General features: G+C 43.7%; 1 protein-coding gene across 1 annotated transcript in view; it reads left to right on the forward strand.

Moving 5' to 3' along the window:
• Positions 1–20,126, forward strand: part of LOC147464540 (initiation factor 4F subunit (DUF1350)) — a 98,681-nt gene that overhangs the window by 31,797 nt on the left and 46,758 nt on the right. Inside the window, exons 2-3 of the mRNA XM_086515427.1 lie at positions 18,875–19,078; positions 19,156–19,213. Coding sequence (XP_086371553.1) covers positions 18,875–19,078; positions 19,156–19,213 — 262 coding nt within the window. The remainder of the gene's footprint in view (positions 1–18,874; positions 19,079–19,155; positions 19,214–20,126) is intronic.

The raw sequence follows: 20,126 nt of genomic DNA on the forward strand, positions 1-20,126 counted from the left end.
TGGATTCTGAAGGGAATACTGATGATCATGTTGTGTGCAACCAGAGGATATGCATCTACACCAAGTGACTGGGCATGCACGGTCTACGAATAGACTCACAAAAAGTGCTAGATCACTTCTAATCTAGACTGACTGGACTTGACGGAAACCCTGTTATGGTGTAGCTTGTCCACGGACACATAGGGTTGGATGTGTCAAGTGACATGTGTATGCAAATGATACTTGGGATCTTGTGCCATTGCCTAAAGGGAGAAAGGCTGTTCCTAACAAATGGGTATACAAGATTAAGATAGTGGATGAGAAACCCAAGTACAAAGCAAGATTGGTTGCAAAAGGATATGCACAGAAAGAAGGAATTGATTTTCAAGAAATCTTTTCTCCTGTTGTAAAGCTTACAACTTTACATGTCCTTTTTGCTCTCATTGTGGTGCTTGATTTGGAATTGAATCAAATGGATGTAAAGACAATGTTTTTGCATGGTGACATTGAAGAGGACATATACATGAAACAGCCTGAAGGTTTTGTAGTTCCTACACGTGAGGAACTTGTATGCAAACTGAAAAGGGCTCTTTATGGTTTGAGACAATCATCACGACAGTGGTATAAGAAGTTTGACACTTTTATGCTATCTCAAGGCTTTAAACGCAGCCATGCAGATCATTGTTTGTATACGAAAAGGGATGAAGATGGTAGTCCCATCATACTTGTTCTCTATGTTGATGACATGTTGCTTGCCGGGAAACATAAGACTAGTCTTGATGCTCTGAAACGTAAGCTAAATTCAGCATTTGCTATGAAAGATTTGGGTGATGCAGAGCATATTTTGGGCATGCGTATTAAAAGAGATAGAAAGCTGAAATTGCTGTTTTTATTTCAAGAAAGGTACATTGCAAAAGTACTTGACAGATTTAATATGGCTGATGCTAAGTCTCTTGGGGTACCTTTACCACGATACACTAAGCTTAGCAAAGCAGATTGCACAAAGGATGAGGTGGCATTGAAAGCAATGAAGGGAATCCCTTATGCATCAGCTTGCGGTTCTCTTATGTATGCAATGGTTGCCACTCGTCCCGACATTGCTTATGTAGTGGGAGTTGTTAGTCAATACATGCCGAATCCTGGCAAAGCGCATTGGGAAGCTGTCAAATGCATTCTGAGATATTTGAAAGGTACATTGAAAGCAATGAAGGGAATCCCTTATGCATAAGCTTGTGGTTCTCTTATGTTTGCAATGGTAGCCACTCGTCCCGACATTGCTTATGCAGTGGGAGTTGTTAGTCAATACATGTCGAATCCTGGCAAAGCGCATTGGGAAGCTGTCAAATGCATTCTGAGATATTCTGAAATTGCTGTTTTTATTTCAAGAAAGGTACATTGCAAAAGTACTCGACGGATTTAATATGGCTGATGCTAAGTCTCTCGGGGTACCTTTACCACCATACACTAAGCTTAGCAAAGCAGATTGCCCAAAGGATGAGGTGGCATTGAAAGCAATGAAGGGAATCCCTTATGCATCAGCTTGTGGTTCTCTTATGTATGCAATGGTTGCCCAAAGGATGAGGTGGCATTGAAAGCAATGAAGGGAATCCCTTATGCATCAGCTTGTGGTTCTCTTATGTATGCAGATTGCCCAAAGAATGAGGTGGCATCGAAAGCAATGAAGGGAATCCCTTATGCATCAGCTTGTGGTTCTCTTATGTATGCAATGGTTGCCACTCGTCCCGACATTGCTTATGCAGTGGGAGTTGTTAGTCAATACATGTCGAATCGTGGCAAAGCGCATTGGGAAGCTGTCAAATGCATTCTGAGATATTCTGAAATTGTTGTTTTTATTTCAAGAAAGGTACATTGCAAAAGTACTCGACGGATTTAATATGGCTGATGCTAAGTCTCTTGGGGTACCTTTACCACCATACACTAAGCTTAGCAAAGCAGATTGCCCAAAGGATGAGGTGGCATTGAAAGCAATGAAGGGAATCCCTTATGCATCAACTTGTGGTTCTCTTATGTATGCAATGGTTGCCACTCGTCCTGACATTGCTTATGCAGTGGGAGTTGTTAGTCAATAAATGTCGAATCCTGGCAAAGCGCATTGGGAAGTTGTCAAATGCATTCTGAGATATTTGAAAGGTACACAATCAAAGTGTATCTGTTATGGCAAAAGTGACTTAAAGTTGCAGGGATATTGTGATGCAGACATTGCAGGTGACATGGATACCAGGAAATCTACCAGTGGATATGTATTTGCCATTGCCGGTGGTGCAGTCTCTTGGTGTTCTAGGTTACAGAAAATTGTGGCATTGAGTACTACAGAGGCTGAATATATTTCAGCCGCAGAGGCTTCAAAAGAGGCCATTTGGTTGGGTAGACTTGCAAAAGAACTTGGCATGCCTGCTCATACACTCGTGTTGGGTTGTGATAGCCAGAGTGCTGTCTATTTAGCCAAAAATCCCATGTTTCATGCGCTTACCAAACACATAGATGTACGGTACCACTTCATATGACAGGTATTGGAGGATGGTCTAGTCACCTTGACTAACATCCATACACAGGATAACCCTACAGATGTTCTCACCAAGAGTCTTGCTAAGGCTCAACATGAGCATTGCATACATCTGGTGGGAGTTGGTTAACTTAAAGGCGTCATTTATGTCTTTAAGTGGGAGGTTGTTGGGTTAAAGGTTTAAATAACCCCTTTATGTACATTTTTATACTTTGTCCAGGTTCATATTGAACCTGGACACATTTTTTTAAAGTCACTTATAATAAAAGTGGGAAAACCAAAAACTCAATTATTGAGTTTTCCCCAAAAACGTTAGCTCTCTCTCTCTCTCTCTCTCTCTCTCTCTCTCTCTCTCTCTCCCTGCTTCGATCCCTATCGCTTCCTCTCTGCTGCACTCCTCCTCTTGCTTCTTGCCCCAATCCTGCACTACATCGCGACGCGCACCTATCGGTACCTTCTGCTTCGCGCTTTCAGAACATACTCATTCCATGTAGAGTGACTTGAAAAATACTGGTCTTCCTAAAAGACTGTTCATGCAATGTAGATGAACAAAGTGACGAAGCGCCAAGCCATTCACCAAACACACCCAAAAAATGGGGTCAAAACTTGACTTTTTGATCTAAATCTATCAACTGTGGCAAATCACAACCGAAAAGCCGATGCTTGATTGACAATCTTTCTTGTGCTCTTTCTAAGACTCTGTCATGCCAAGAAAGAGACATGGAATGTGAATTCTTTGAATGCAAACTTTCTTTCTTTTTGAGAGAAATCCGCATACATCCGTGCTCATTCATGAGTGAATCATGTGCATCGTACAATACGGCATGCCTGTGGAAAGGGAACACATAAAGACGGTGACGAAAATACAAGAAACAGTCACGAATGAAACACTTGAACAATGCGTGTTGACTAATCATGCGAACACACAATACTTCTTGAGTGGGTTCTTTAGACCTCGACTCGAGAGCCAAGATCGGTTCTTCGTGATTGATCGTATCTGCAATGAGGTTAGCTTCACTCGAAAAAGCATCAACTAAACCATCATCCTTGTGAACAATGACATCTTTATCATGCAAATCACGTGTGTCGTGCTTTGGAGAAGAAAAGACTGAGAGAGTCTCCTTCTCCTGTTTCTTTTCAAACTTCGCCTGCACATTGGAAATGAGAGGTAAAGAATGAACAACTGCCTCTCCACGAATGACAACGGGAGAGTCACTTTTGGCATTGAAAGTGAGAGGATTCTCCGCCCAGTCAATGAGAGGGTTATGCTCATGAAACCATCTAATGCCCAAAATCATATCACATCCTGAAAGAGGAGACGCTACAAATTTTCTGCGGAAGGACGCTTGTTGAACAGTGAATAACACATCAAGGCACTCTCGTGTAATGAGAGAGTCCATACCGGGAGCGAAGCTTGACACCTCGAGAGGAGATGTCTGGCTAACCTCCAAGCGGGCTCTTTCGACAAGAGAGTCACCAATCACATCATGCATACTACGAGAATTAGACCACCATGTGTTGACGATTCACATGACCATAACACTTCATGAGAGACTCGTCAATGAGAGGATCATGAGAAACTTGGGGGACAGTAGTGTGCTCATTTATGGCATTAATAGAGGATGTGGGTTCCATGGGTTCTTTAGATTTGTTAGATTCAATCTTAGGACATGTTTTCTTTATATGACCCTTGTCGTGACAGTGATAATGTAAGGTGCAACGGAAGTGAATGTTGAACTTTGCTCAAGATGAGTGCTCCGAACTGTGCTCAAGGTTCCTTTTACTTACGGAAGGGAGAGCCTTCCGTTCCTTTAGTGAGAAAGTGGTGAACACTGTGAATGAAGGTGCATGAGACTGAGAGATAGAGAGAGAAGAATACGACACCAGAATGTTGTCAAACCCTCCGAAGGCCCCACTCTCTATGGCGAGAGCGGTTTACTATTGATCGCACAAAACTCTACAATGCTTGGAGTTGCCAACGATGTCGACGACGACGAGATGGGCTGAAATCTAAAAACGCTAAGGGCTGAAATCTGCAAATCTTCTATCTGCTGAATTTTGACTCTATGTCGGTGACGATGTCGATGACGACGATGCAACGACGACGCACTGAAAACGCAGATGCTGAAATCTGCGTTTTCCGGGCTGAAACTGCAAACTGTGGCTGATTTGACCGTGCGGCGAGGATCTGTTGCGGGAAGGTGAGATCTGCGAGGTTTGGGGGTTCTTTTGCGGAGTCTTGATGCTGAAAACTGAAAACGCTGGTGCTACTGTTGATTCCGTCGCGATGGAATTGCAAATTGCCGAGGCTGATCTGCAACCAAAAACGCTAGGGCTGAAAACTATCCTTGCTGAGGAAATCTGTTAACGCTAGGGCTGATTTGTTGTCGCTGTGGAATCTGCTAACGCTAGGGCTGATCTGCTGTATCTTGTTGTCGCGGAGGCTGATCTGCCATGCAAAAACGCCAAGGCTGGTATGTGGATGAAAAACGCTAGGTCCTGGCTGTGATGCAAAAACGCTAGGCCTGTTGGGGGTCCTACTGAGAAGGTACCTGTTGAACCGAAGTTCCTGCTGCCTCTTCTGCCAGAAAGTGCTAGTGCTAGTTTGCTTATATAGTTACTTGCTAAAATTGGCCTACCTAGTTCCCAACAAGTCACTTAAAAATAATAAGTGAAAAATGGCTAAAATAGGGAAAATAGGTCTATGCACTGTAAAAATGCTCCCGATGGGTTCTGATGGAAATTTGATGATCATGCTGTGTGGAACCAGAGGATATGCATCTACTCTAACTGTCTGGACATGCACGTCCTGCGAACAGACTCACAAAAGTGCCAGATCACTTTCTAAGCTAGGCTAACTGAACTGATTTGAACTGAACCCATGTCATGAAGTAGCTTGTCCACGTACACATAGGATTAGATGTGCACGTGACAGATTACATCTTCCTTTCTTAGAATAAATGACTTGTTCGTCTGGCGTTATGTATCCTCCTATGATTCCTTGTGCAACTTTTTCATCTGGGGTTAGCTTAGGTTTAGCAGGTGTGTTAGCTTTACCCTTAGATTCATTTTGAGTGTTCTTTTTTGAAGTATTAGAGGAAGATTGGCTACAAGAGTTACCGTTCTTACCATTCTTATCGTTCTTACCATTCTGTGGGTTCTGAGGAGTCTGAGAGGTACTTTGAGAAGACTTGTTCTCCTTAGGCTTTCCTTCTCTTGGGAGAGAGCAATTGCTACCGCCTTGCTGAGATCCACGGGGTCGAAGACTTCTACATCAAACTTGATATATTCGTCTAACCCAGAAAGGAATGCCTCTTTGTGCTTATCATCCGATTTGCGTAATTGGGTGCTGAGCTGCAAAACACAGTTAGAAAAAGACATGACTGGCATACCATTTTGCTTGAGATTGCGCCAATTTTCTTTCAATCGTGCTAGGTACTGAGGAGGCATAAACTGCGTCTTGAGCTTGTCTTGGAAGACGGCCCAACTGAAGGAAAGGGACTCGTCTTCTTCCGCTTTCTCTAGGTACGTGGTCAACTGTGCCTCTTGCCATGCGTGATACCAATTAATGGCATCGCCGGCAAGGTACATGGCTGTTGTCAAAACCTAGCTATTCCCTGTCTTCTTAGTTGTCGCAAAATAAGCATTAAATTGATGCAACCAAGAATGAATAACACTAGCATCCATCTTACCGTCATACTTATTGAATGTCAACTTCTCAGTGACGGGGTTATTGGAGTCCGAATCTCTGCTTGTGCTACATGATGAACTACCAACATCTTTGACTGGCTCGAGCTTCGAGGTAAGTACGTGTAGGAGCAACTCTTGCATGCGTTGATCTCTCTGCACCTCACGCTCTAACTCCAAGGCTGCTCGTCTTTCTTTGGCCGCCAAGTGCGCTTGCTCACACTCACTCTCCAAGGCTACCCTTCTGTCTTCGGCTGCCAAGCGCGCTTGCTCGCGCTCACGCTCCAAGGCTAACTGTCTTTCTTTGGCCGCCAAGCGCGCTTGCTCGCGCTCGCGATCAAAGGTGGCGTGTTGCACCTCTTGTTGTAGAATCATGTACATCATCGACTTGACCAAAGCCTCCATAGGATTTGGTGCAAACAGTGGCGTAGATGGGGAAGGGGGAGGGTCGGAAAAACCTCCTGGTGGGGAAAATTCTTCTTTGCCACCTTCATACTCATCACCTTCACGCAAAGTATCCGTTCCGCTTCGGGTTGAAGGAGTACGAGCGGAAGCGCGACGCGAGAGAGAGTGCGAGAAGAAGAGCACGACGATATGGTGAACTCACTCTGTTGTAATGTGTAGAGCATAGTGAGTTCTTATTAGGTTTTTACAAAAGAATATGTGTATATACCTGGCGGCCCGCCCACCTATCTGGGCGACCACATTGGGCTTTATACCCCAACAACCTCCCACTTAAAGTCCAATGTGGTACTTTAAGTGTGAGAGAAGCTACTATACAAGCTAATATACAAGAGATGTAGAGAAGTGATGTACTACCCTACACCTAACTGCTTGCGAAAATGCGCAAAGCTCTCTGAGGGAAGTCCTTTTGTAAGTAGATCAACAGGATTTTCTGTGGTGTGAGCTTTGACAAGCTGAATTTGCTTATCCTCGAGCATTTCCCTGATGAAATGATACTTCACATCCACATGCTTTGTCTTTGAGTGATGAACTGGATTGTGAGCCAATTGTATAGCACTCTGACTATCACAATATAACACAGGTATCTCTTCTTTGATTCCCAAATCTGTTACTAGTCGATTAAGCCAAATTGATTCTGTGCATGCCTTTGACGCTGTAACATATTCAGCCTCTGTAGTAGACTGAGTAACACAATCTTGTAATCTAGAACGCCATGATACTGCTCCACCAGCCAATGTAAAGACATACCTTGACGTAGACTTTCGGTTGTCTAAGTCACCTGCATAATCTGAGTCTGTTAAACCCTTTACACTTAGCTCCTGACTCCCATAGCATATACGCATACTCTTTGTAGCTTTCAGGTATCTCAATATTCCTTTCACTGCCTCCCAATGTTTCTTGCCTGGGTTTGACATGTATCGACTTACTACTCCCACTGCAAATGCAATGTCTGGGCGAGTAGCAATCATTGCATACATCAAACTACCCACTGCAGACGCATATGGAATCTTATCCATTTCAGCCTGTTCTTCCTGAGACACAGGACAATCTTGTTTTCTAAGTTTCACATATGGTGGCAATGGAACACTCAATGCCTTTCCCTTGTGCATATTGAAACGTTGCAAAACCTTGTCAATATACTCTGTTTGAGATAACCAAATTAACTTCTTTGATCTGTCTCTCTCAATGCGCATACCAAGTATATGACTTGCCTCACCCATGTCTTTTATGTCAAACGATTTTGCCATCTTTGACTTCAAAGTTGAAATTTCTTCCAAGTGCTTGCCAGCAATCAACATGTCATCCACGTACACTTTCAGATGGACCCAAAAAGAGATTTCAGCTTTTAGTCTCTTAAAGGAAAAGTTGACTTCAGATCCAGTTATTGTTTTGCCAGATCTCAAAAAGTCATTTGTGGTCCAGTGTGACGCGTGTGGCAGTAGCATCGGAGCAGTGCTAATGCAAGATGGACGGGTAGTAGCCTATGAAAGCCGAATTTTGCAAGGGCCAGAGAGGACTATGCAAGTCTATGAGAAAGAGCTCTTGGCCGTGATTCATGCGCTTTCTAGTTGGAAGCACTACCTCTTAGGTGCTGATTTTGTTGTCCAAACAGATCATCAGACCTTGCGATACTTCTTGACACAGTCAAAGTTATCCGAAAAGCATATGCGATGGGCAAACATTCTTTCCATGTTCCACTTCCAGATTATGCATGTGGAAGGCAAGCAGAATGTTGTGGCTGATGCGTTATCAAGAAAGCCACAAATTTCAGCTGTGTCAATTCCTTATCATCATGAGTTAGATGACATGAAGGAACAGTATACTGCTGATGAAGATTTTGCAAGGATCTTTGAACAGTTACAAGAGGGGCAACATCACGAGCACTACCTCCTCATAGATGGTTTTATGATGATGCATGGCAGACTTTGTGTCACTAGGCCACTGCGACATAAGGTCATGGAAGAGAGTCATGTCCCACCGTATGCAGGGCATCGTGGCATTGATGCGACAGTTAAGGCGGTAGAGACATTCTTCTATTGGCCTACCTTGAGGAGAGATGTGGATGCCTTTGTGCGAGCATGCATAGTTTGCCAAAAGGTCAAGTTTGACAGGCAAAAGGCACCAGGGTTGTTACAACCACTGCCGATTCCGGATAAGCCATGGAAAAGCATTGCTATGGACTTTATCTTTGATCTTCCAAGGACGCCAACAGGGAATGATGGTATATGGACCATTATCTGCAGGTTCAGCAAGCAGGCCCATTTTATCCCTGTCAGGAAGAAGATAAAATCTGATCAGATGGCACGCTTGTTCATGTACAATGTGTTTAAGTACCATGGTATGCCACAATCGATTATCAGTGATCGTGATCCTCGCATGACCAGTTTGTTCTGGAGAGGATTGTTTGAGAACATGGGTACTACGCTCAAGTTCTCGTCTTCGTTTCATCCACAAACTGATGGACAGTCAGAAGAGGCCAATTCTACTGTCTTAGATCTGCTGAAATGCTATGTGTCAGATAATAAGGGCAACTGGGAACAGTATTTGCCTATGCTTGAGTATGCGTACAATAATACAGTGCATTCGTCTACTGGCAAAGCACCTTTTGAAATTGTTGAAGGCGGCAAAAAGGTTCCTCCCATTTTGCATACAAAGGACAAGATCTTTGAGGCAGATCGATATGTTGAGAACTTGGATGAGATGTATAAGAAGATTAAAGTTGCCTTGGAGAAGACTCTGGCAAAACAGAAAAAGGCTGCTGATCGTCACCGTCGTGAATTGCTACTATCACCTGGTGATTGGGTTCTCTTAAGGTTCGAAAAGGCAAGGTTAAAGAAGATGAAGGGCAAGGAACGGCTGTTTCCTAAGCTCAGCATGCGATACTATGGGCCTTTTCAAGTGCTTGACAAGATCAGCGATGTGGCTTACATGCTGAAATTGCCTGATGTGTGGAAGATTCATAATGTGTCACGTGAGTCTTCTAAGACCCTTCGTGGGTGATGTGCCAGAAGATATGCCAGTTGAGGATCAGCCAGAAGTTGAGGAACTTGATGAGATCCTGGTACCTGAGCAAGTTTTGGCACATAAGGATAGAAAAGTAAAAGGACAAGTTGCAAGACGCTATTTGGTGAAGTTCAAGAACTATCCGCCTATGGATGCAAAGTGGATGGAAGAGCATGAACTGTCAGAGTCACCAAATGTATTGCAGCTTTACCTTGAAGCCTTTGGGTTACAGCCTACTTATGCCCCAACCCAACGTGTGCAAAGGAGGGGTAATGATAGAGCTAGTACATCGAATGTACATATGAATTCAGTGCCATAGATAGAAATGGCAAAAGTATGAAGGCCTCATTAAGTCATTTGTATCTATGTATGTTACGACCTTTCTTGCGGATACATGCGATGATAAAAGAGTGTTGATAGCACAAGATCATCAGTGGCGTGTATTTATGGTATGCAATCGAGGACGTTTGCGATTTCAAGAGGGGGGTATGTCACGAGGACGTGGCAATTATTAACCATGTCACAGAGATGTGGCAACTGCTAACCTTGGTTGTTGGTTTCTTTCCAATGGGGTTTATTTTATTTATTTTGAGACCCTCTTTTTGAAGTAGCAAACGGTCGGACATTCGATGGCCAATGTGAACGGTAGATTCACCCGCAGACGGGAAGTGGTCGGCACTGGAATTCGTATGGTAAGAGGATGTCTAGGCTCAGAGCAAGATCATATAGGTCCCCCCGTCGCACTTAGCAAGTTGGTGGATACTAGGAAGTGAACTCAATTAAGGCATAAAGTCAAGGTGGGACTACCAACAAAAAGTATCCGACAGTTGGGCCACATTGCATTTTTGGATGCGGTCCCAATGAGGATAGATGGTCAGAAGACCAGTGGGAGCCCAACGGAAGCATCTCCTAAAATTTAGGGAACTGCTATTTTGGGCCACGAAATGTGTTCGCGTCATTACCTTCGGTATGACTAGGGGAACACTTTACAACTCTGCCGCGAAGTCAACTGACGCACCAGTTGAGATATTTTTAGCAGGGAAAGCCCAAACTCGGAAACTGGGCGACGTGTCAGCTTGTGAGCGATTCTGCCACTCTTGGAGGCAAAAAAGAGCTGCATATCATCAAAGGGGGCGCCATTTTCAGCCACAGGCGGATTGCAACAGGTACAGAAGCTATGGAATGCTTACCTTGCCCTCTATGCACAGTATGGTGACGGGAGTGATGCCCCGCACGCTACATACTGCTCTCTTTCTCCCCTACGTGCAGTTATGTGATGCCCCACAAGAGGGCTACTCATTTGACTGATGTACAGTTGTGTGGGTTCATGCTTTTGTGCTGAGGCAAGAGCTTCCTTGAGCAGGAACAGGGGTAGCTAACTGCTGCTCCAAAGCAGGCACTGGTGAGGGTCATAACCTCACCGTACAGGTGCAAAATCAGCGCTGTGTATGCGCTGTAATTTGACTGTTTTTCAGCCATACGGACGCCAGGATCATTGGGAATCGTGCCCCACTGGCAAAGGACAGTTAGGGGACTGTTTGGGGCTGAAAACAGGGCAAAAACCAGTAAATACAGCGTGCTGAATTTACTGTTTTTGGACAGGAATCAGAGGGTATACGACAGTGCAAGCGAGTTCCAGCAGGGGAATTGGTTTCGCGCAAGTTTTGGGGCTGTTATGCTGCCGAAATTTGGCCAAATCAAATGGTATCTAGGTGGATACACGTGAAGGATTCCCAGGACCTTACCTTGTAATTTACCCTCCTAAAGAATAAAGAAATACCGAAAGGGGCGCCAATTTTGGGGCCTACAAGTTGTGGGCGTCTGCTCGGAGCATTCTAGCTTCCGAGCCGTGTGTGTGATCAAGTGTGAACTCCCGTCGCAGGTTCTCTTTGCAAAGTGCTCTGTGTGTGTGTGTTTAAAGTAAAGAATTTCGGGTGAAAGCCAACGCCTACCGCCCTACGGGCCGGTTTCAGTTAGTGTTAAAAGTCCTTTGACCCTATGCAAGCTAGGGCTGAGCTTGAGGTGGGGACTTGACCTAAGCTTGAGGTGCTTGTCGTGCTTGATGACTAAGGTGGTTGAGTTGCTTGTCATGCTTGATGACCAAGGTGCTTGAGGTGCTTGATGACTAAGGTGCTTGAGGTGCTTGTCATGCTTGATGAGGAAGGTGCTTGAGAAGCTTCCCATGCATGGGAGGTAAGGTGCTTGAGTCAAAAAGAGACCCTACAAAGGAGGGGGAAAGCTCCAAAGTTGAGAAATCTTTGACTTAACCTCCCACTCACCCAAAGGGCACCCCCTTTCTGAAGCGGCACATGGGACACATGCTAGAATCTCCCTATACTTAGCCACATGGTGTGCTTGAATCCTATTGGTTGGGCTAAAGAGGAGTCCAATGAGTTTCTAGTTCAATTCAACAAATATCTAGATATTTTCAAGCTCTCTCTCTTAAAGGGGTAAGGAGGACACTTGTCCAAAGACTACCCATGTGCTTGAAATGCATGGTGCATGTGATTGACTAGGGGGAGAGGGGTCCAATGAGCTTCAAGCTTGAGCAAAAAGGAGGGCTCGCCCAAAGCAAGCAAGGGGTATGCTGGGGGGGTATGCATCTCTCATATACTCATTTTTTTAAAAATATTCTCACTTGGTGAAATTGGAGGAACTCCATCTTCTTCTCCAAGCTTGTTGAGAGGTGGAGTGCCTACACCAACACTCTTGGCTATGGAATGCAAATCCAACCAAGAGCCATGCTTCAATGCAGGGCATAAAGCCATGAAGAATCTCACATTACTTATGGATTCTAACAAGAATCAGTCGACTTCTTCTACATCTGCTAATGCGGGAGGAGATCACGAAGAAGATTCTCATGATCAAACAGAGGAAGAGTACGCCCACCTCGGCCTACTCAGTACGAACTTGAAGAGATGGAACGTCGACAACAGGTTGAGATGATTAAAATTGTGACGGATTTGAAATTTGCAAAATTTTTGCCTCAGCAATCCATCGCAGAAGTGGACACTCATTGGCAGAAAGCCACACAACCACCCATCAAACCAGTGATCAAGAAGCCTCCTACTTCGAGAATGTTTATTGAAGAAGAACTCCATGTTGCGGTCCAGGCCTAAATCAATCAGCTTCTGGACACGAAGAAGCCGTCGGAAAAGGGTCAAAAAATCCACTTTTGAAAACGCCAGAAAGCAGTAGTAGTGTGCATGCTTCGAAGGATTGCCCAGTTCGTCCTCATCTTCTGACAGCTCGGACACCTCATCTTCTTCTGACTCGAGTGATGAGGACAGGAAGGACAAGAAACGATGGAAAGATCACATGTTTTATGCAAAAAGAAAGCATTTTTACAGAGCCAATCGATATGATTTCCTTGACGACAAGGGCAAAAAGCCCAAAGAATTCAAAGAGGGAGGACAAGCAGTAAAGTTTTGGCACTTTTTAGGGTTTTGAGATGCTCCCAAGGCTTTAGCCTTTGTCCAATAATTTGACATATTATTTTTTGGAGGCTGCTATACAGAGCACTCCAAGATCAGACGGGCGACATCCTTTCTGAAAGGCCATGCATGGACATGGTGGTCCACTCGCTTGTTAAGGAAACAAGCGCCGACAAAGTGGTTGAAATTTAAGAAACTCTTCATTTCTTCATGACTCACACAAGAATACGAACGAGACGTGATTACTGATTGGAACCATGTTCGGATGGTTAAGACAGAATCTTTGGATTCTTACTGTGAAAGATTTTGGGAAATTTTCCTACCTGTTTCGTCCTTTAAGAAGATCAGTTTTAAGGAGCAGATTGAACGATTTTGTTGTGGCCTTCCCAAAGAAATTCGAGACTATTGTCTCGAAAGAAAGTCCGAGTCTATACAATAGTTGTCACAAGGTGGGCACCACGTGTCAATAGAACAGAACAGACTGAATAGACTTTTAGCACTTCAATAACAACTGAACTGAGAGAGAGAGACGACACGCGACACGGAGTGGTGGAATTTCACCCCAGAGAGTATTGGCCCCAAACCTTGGCGTCCCTTTCGGTATTTCTTTTTATTGCATCAACACAGTACAAGCCGGTACTCCAGACTCTGCACCTTCTCCAAGAAGCATGCCAGAGAATGAGCCCTAGCCTCATATTTAGAGGCCCTTGGCCTGAAAAGCAATTACAGTAAAAAGCTTTTAAAACTCAAAAGCTTCTGGTCTAAAAAGCAATGCCAAAAGCTGCGAGCGTAATTTACGGAAATCCGTATAGCTTGCCACGTCATCAGCCAGTGCAAAACGCGGAAATCCGTACAGCTTGCCACGTCATCATGCCAACGCAATTTTCGGAAATCTGCCATGTCATGAGTTTTTGGCGTGTGTGCGGATCTTGCTTTATTTTCTTCCTTTATGTCACTTGGGGCCCCATCGAACGGGGTCCCCATAAGTTGGTAGGACTTCTTCTGTTACTTGTTCTTCTTAGGGTTTAGGCCCCTTGGCCACATCTGTAAGTTGGCTCCATTCTTAGGCTTTGACACGTCAACAGTTTGTTACAATAGTTAAATGAGGTCCAGAATGGATCTAGATGTGGTTACTAAAAACGTTGCTGGCAGTCATTGTCTGAGATTTGGAATGGATGTTTTGTGATTGATTGTCATGTGATGTCGTGTGATGTCATGTGCAGTGATGTGACTGCCGTCTTTGTACATGTGCTAGATGTGTCGTGTCTAGTGCATCGATACTAACAATTAGTGTCTACTAAGACAATTTATGGCCTTTGTTTATATTGTAGGCGTAATTGAGGGCGATTACAATTCTTTCAAGAGGAGGGTATGTCACAAACTGGTGAGGTGGCATGACCACCTGCGGGCATAAACTGTACGAGCAGATGTGCTAACGTGGCAGTACGGACAAGTGCTGACGTGGCAGAAACCGTATGGATAGGTGTTGACATGGCAGAAACTGTACAGACAGCAGTACGGATCTCCGCATATCGCGCTGACATGCTGATGTGGCTGTTGTACGGATTTTCGCAAATTGCGCTGATGCGTTTTTTTGGGATCAGTTGCTTTTGGAACAAATTGCTTTAGGGACTGTTTGCTTTTGAGTTTAATAGCCTTTGGGGCTCTGCTTTTGGCATCCCTTATAAGAATAAAAGAGTCCTAAGGGCCTCACTTCTCAGAGCATTTGGACATATAGTTTGAGAGAGGAGGACCCTTCGGGAGTTGTACTTTACTAAAAGCTTGATATAAAAGAAATACCGAAAGGGGTGCCAGTCTTTGGGGCCAATCTCTCTGGGCACGGAACTACGTCGGGCCTTGTCGACCAAATTGAATTGTGATTTTAAAGTTGTGAAGTATTTTAAGTGATTCTCTCTCTTGTCGCGTGTAACAAACTTTTGACGTGTCAAAGCCTAAAGAATGGAGCCAACTTACAGATGTGGCCGAGGGGCCTAAGCCCTAAGAAGAACAAGTAACAGAAGAAGTCCTACCAACTTATGGGGACCCCGTTCGATGGGGCCCCAAGTGACATAAAGGAAGAAAATAAAGCAGGATCCAGACACACGCCAAAAACTGATGACGTGGCAGATTTTCGAAAATTGCGATGGCATGATGACATGGTAGGTTGTACGGATTTTCGCGTTTTGCATTGGCTGATGACGTGGCAGGCTGTACGGATTTCCGTAAATTACGCTGGCAGCTTTTGGCATTGCTTTTTGGACCAGAAGCTTTTGAGTTTTAAAAGCTTTTTACTGTAATTGCTTTTCAGGCCAAGGGCCTCTAAATATGAGGCTAGGGCTCTTTATCTGGCATGGTTCCTGGAGAAGGTGCAGAGTTTGGAGTACCGGCTTGTACTGTGTTGATGCAATATAAAGAACTACTGAAATTCCGCCACTCCGTGTCGCTTGTCGTCTCTTTCTTTCAGTTCACTTGTTATTGAAGAGCTAAAAGTTTGTTCAGTCTGCTCTTTTCTATTGGCACGTGTCGCCCGTCTTGTGACAGTGGTATCAAAGCATTAGGCGTGTGCTTTTCTGAAAGCATGCCGGTCCTACAAAAGAGCTGACAGAGCTATTGGAATTTTATTTGAGGTATCTTCGCCCTCCAACCCGGACTTATTAGCCACTCCCACCCTTACTTCATCGTGCATCGGGCGCTCTCTCGTCTTCACCGCTCATGTCTTACAGGGCATAAGCCAATTAAGATCACTTGCAAGAGAAGGATCCAGATTTGTTTCAAGTCACTGTTTTTTCTTAGAAGCAGTGCCATGCAGATGTTGATGTCTGCAGCTACCAAGCAGCATACTCCAAGTACGTGGCAAGCTTTCAAGAAAAATTTTGCTTGAAGTTATATGGTTTCTGACATCTTCCTTCGGAGTGCAACTTCTTGTAGAGTGGGGTATCTTGAAATGCTTGCCATGGAAACCCTATCAGATTATAACATGAAATTTCTCGACATCTCTCAGTAGATGTCTCTTCACGAGCAGATGACCTTGGAGGTCTAGTGAGATTGCTATCTTGGGACTATCATCGCCGCCAAAGAAACACTGTTTGTCCAAGAGCTGATGGACCATGCTGTGCTCGGCTACGACCTTATGGAAGAAACCTAACCCTAATTTTTGGTGCAGGTTTCAGGATGGAAAGTCAGTCGACTTTTCGAGCTCGACTAATGTCGAGATTGCTTTTTAAGTTTGAAAACTGTTTGAAAACTTTTTTGGTGATCCTGTTTGGAATTTGTTTGAAATGGATGGTATTTGTTTTGAACCTTACTTGGTGCCGATTTGAAATGTTTGACTCTAGTTTTAATACTGGTTTCATTGATTGGTGATTTTACTCCCAAGTGGAGAAGTGAGAAATATTGTTTTGGTATTGTTTGAACCTCGGAACGACGTAGGCCAATCAATGCTTGGGGAACGTTTCGTTGTATGTTTGAAAACATCGAAACTACGTAGGCCGATGCCTCGAGAGCGTTTTGTTGTACGCTAGAAAACCTCCGAACGACGCAGGCCGATGCCTGGGGAGCGTTTGGTTGTATGCTTGAACCTCCAAGCGACGCAGACTGCGGTCTGGGGAGTGTTTGGTTGTACAGTCCTCTGAGCTCATGGCCGGACCTTTTGAGGTTATTTGCGGGGGGAGTGACGAGGTAGTCGTTGAGTAGCTTCATATTGCAGACTGTTTGTCTCGGGGGAGTGCTTAGCGACGCTGTTTGTTGTGTCTTGTAACGTGCATATGTAAGCATTTGTGTTGCATTGTGATGTGCCAATTACTGAATATTCCTAATTGGATGAGATTGCATGGGTATGTAATTTTAGTGCATCAAGACACCTGTGGAAGATCAGTACGGTCTGGGTGTGATGGCTAATTTTACTACGCCGGAATATCAAGAGTTCCGAACTGGACGAAAGGAGAAGCTAATTCCTTGATCAAAAGAGCAGAAAGGAGAAGCTAACTCCTTGATCAAAACAGCCGAAAGGAGAAGCCAACTCCTTGATCAAAAGAGCTGAAAGGAGAAGCTAACTTCGTAATAAAAGGAGCAAATTGATTGTCCCTCGAAATGACCCTCGGACATTTTTGAGCTAACTGGAGTTGTTTTGCAGATATGCTGTTATTGCAGACGATTACTCTCTTTCAAGAAGGGGAGATGTAACAAACTGCTGACGTGTCAAAGCCTAAAGAATGGAGCCAACTTACAGATGTGGCCGAGGGGCCTAAACCCTAAGAAGAACAAGTAACAGAAGAAGTCCTACCAACTTATGGGGACCCCGTTCGATGGGGCCCCAAGTGACATAAAGGAAGAAAATAAAGCAGGATCCGGACACAGACCAAAAACTGATGACGTGGCAGATTTTTGAAAATTGCGCTGACATGATGACGTGGCAGGCTGTACGGATTTCCGCGTTTTGTGCTGGCTGATGACGTGGCAGGCTGTACGGATTTCCGTAAATTACGTTGGCAGCTTTTGGCATTGCTTTTTGGACCAGAAGCTTTTGAGTTTTAAAAGCTTTTTATTGTAACTGCTTTTCAGGCCAAGGGCTTTTAAATATGAGGCTAGGGCTCTTTCTCTAGCATGCTTCCTGGAGAAGGTGCAGAGTTTGGAGTACCGGCTTGTACTGTGTTGATGCAATATAAAGAAATACCGAAAGGGGCGCCAAGGTTTGGGGCCAATACTCTCTGGGTTGGAATTCCGCCACTCCGTGCCGCGTGTGTCTCTCCCTTTCAGTTGAGTTGTTATTGAAGTGCTAAAAATGTGTTCAATCTTCTCTTTTCTATTGGCACATGGTGCCCGTCTTGTGACATCGCGACGGAATCTAGACTTGGGGTGCCCAAGTTTGTTACAAGCTCCATTAATTTCCTCTGCTAAAGTGGGAGGGTTAGCCTGCATCATAGGTGATTGTTCCTCTTATGAGAAGAAGAAGAAAGCTGAGCTCTGATACCACTATATAGTATAATCACCTGTTGGGCGGATGATCCACTTGAACACACAAAGTGCAATTGAAAGACTGGAACATAACATAACAAATCACCCTTGCAGATTGTAGACTACACGGGAGAGGTGTAGTTCCCAAAGAGTGTCGGCGCTCAAGTTGAGTGACCCTGGTGTTATTTCTTTATTTATTAATCCGATAAGAGTTACAGTTGTTCTTGTGTGACCACATACTCTGATCTGTGAACAATGGCACGGTGGCCTTCATTTTACAAGCACTTTAGCCTAAAAGAAACAAAAAATCAACTTTCGTATTTTAAAGTGCTAAAAAGCACAAATGTTATTTGCTTTCAAGAACTAGCCTAAACAAGAAGCTCTACTGTAAATGTTCCAGGCCAGCAAAGGCAATACATAGTGTTATTTGGTATATCTCTTTATAAACTTAAGTCGACTCTTATCCAACTTCAGAGTGAACTTTCAGTGTCAAACTATTCCTCTCCTTTGCAGAAATCAAGTAAGCAGAAACACACTTCTTTATTTCTTTCTTAGTAGAAATGTGACTCATAGTAGGCAATTCATCTGATGAAATTGGGAGAACAGATCAATAAGCTGGTCTATGTTATGTCACTGAAAATTTTAGGTAGTTCATATCTTTCTTTGCTTTTACCTGCACTAGTTTGTAATCCTATTGCCACTCAGCGGCTTTTGGTCTGCATACATTGCATTTCTAGGTGTTCACAATGTGGTTTTTTCTATATAGACTAGAAAGGAACCAAGGAAGTGGTGATCTAAGCTAATTATTTGGTTTGTTTGCTTTTAACAGTTTGTTCATTGAGCTTTTGAGGCAGCAGGACTTTTTGATTGTAGCAACGCCATATAATGTGACATTTGAACACGTCTTAGCTGCTGAGTTAGTGTACACAAAATTTCAACAAGGAAAAGATGCTCTTGTGAATGGTGAATGCAATATACCGGGCATTAGTACCAATGAAATCTCAAGCTTGCCTGTTTTCAGCATTGGCCATAGGTCTGTACTGAAATTTATCAAAAGCAAATGGATTCGAATTTGAGTATAGTTTATTGAATTTTTTAGCTCATTTTCAGTAATGGAGCCTTGCTGCAGCTCTTGATAGGATGCTTATTTCAAGAGGATCTTCCAAAGGTGAGTGGACTTGAGTGCAAGACAATAGTTAAGGATTTACTGGCTATAAGCAGATTTGGATTTGCTATCTATGAAGAGACCAGGGATGCTGTTTTAGTTGCATCTTCAGGGGCATTGGAGGATTGGTGGTGCTTTTCATGCCCATCTTTTAACGCCTTAACGAGAACCTCCTCCAATGGCTTCTGTTATAAATAATCCACCTTAAGTAGATGCTTTTCATGTCCATCTTCAACGTCTTGTCAAGAACCTCCTCGCTCTTGTTATTAAGATTCCACCTTAAGTATATGAATAGGAAGAAAAACTTCAATGTTAGCAAACAGCTTTTCATATGACTATTAGGACAAAACAAATTCAAGGAAATGTAATCAATTGTCTGTAAATCGACCATTATTTAGTCATATGAACTCTATGATGCTGATGGAGCTTGAAATGTACTTTGAATGCTCTTTGACTATGGTAGAAACCGAGTACTCAATTTCAAGGGTTCCAACGGCTAGAGCACCCTATTTGTCAAGATACTTATATTTGTGCAGCGGAATCAAGAATTATTAAAGAGATTAATCTATGTGTGTAACAATTTGCAAAAGCTCACATAACAATTGCTAGATCAATCGCACATACACCCATGTGCGGATGAGAGAGAGAGAAAGAAAGAAAGAAAGAAAGCTTTATTTACGTCTTCTAAAGGCCGAAGTCGGCCTATGAGACAAATCAATGTACATCTAGTGGTAGTCCGGGTGTCCGGAAAAGAAAATACTGAAAATAAAATGCTGAAATGAAAGCTAATCTAGAACCGGGATGTGCAGTGTGGTGGTATGATGGTAATGTGTGGTGGTATGGGTATATATGGCTCTGGCACCGTAGATACTGACCATATGAATATATGGCTGTGGATGTAGCTCTGCCACAACAG

The sequence above is a fragment of the Adiantum capillus-veneris genome, chromosome 1, assembly GCF_014529385.1.
Source record: "Adiantum capillus-veneris isolate H3 chromosome 1, ASM1452938v2, whole genome shotgun sequence".
Taxonomy (NCBI): Eukaryota; Viridiplantae; Streptophyta; class Polypodiopsida; order Polypodiales; family Pteridaceae; genus Adiantum; species Adiantum capillus-veneris.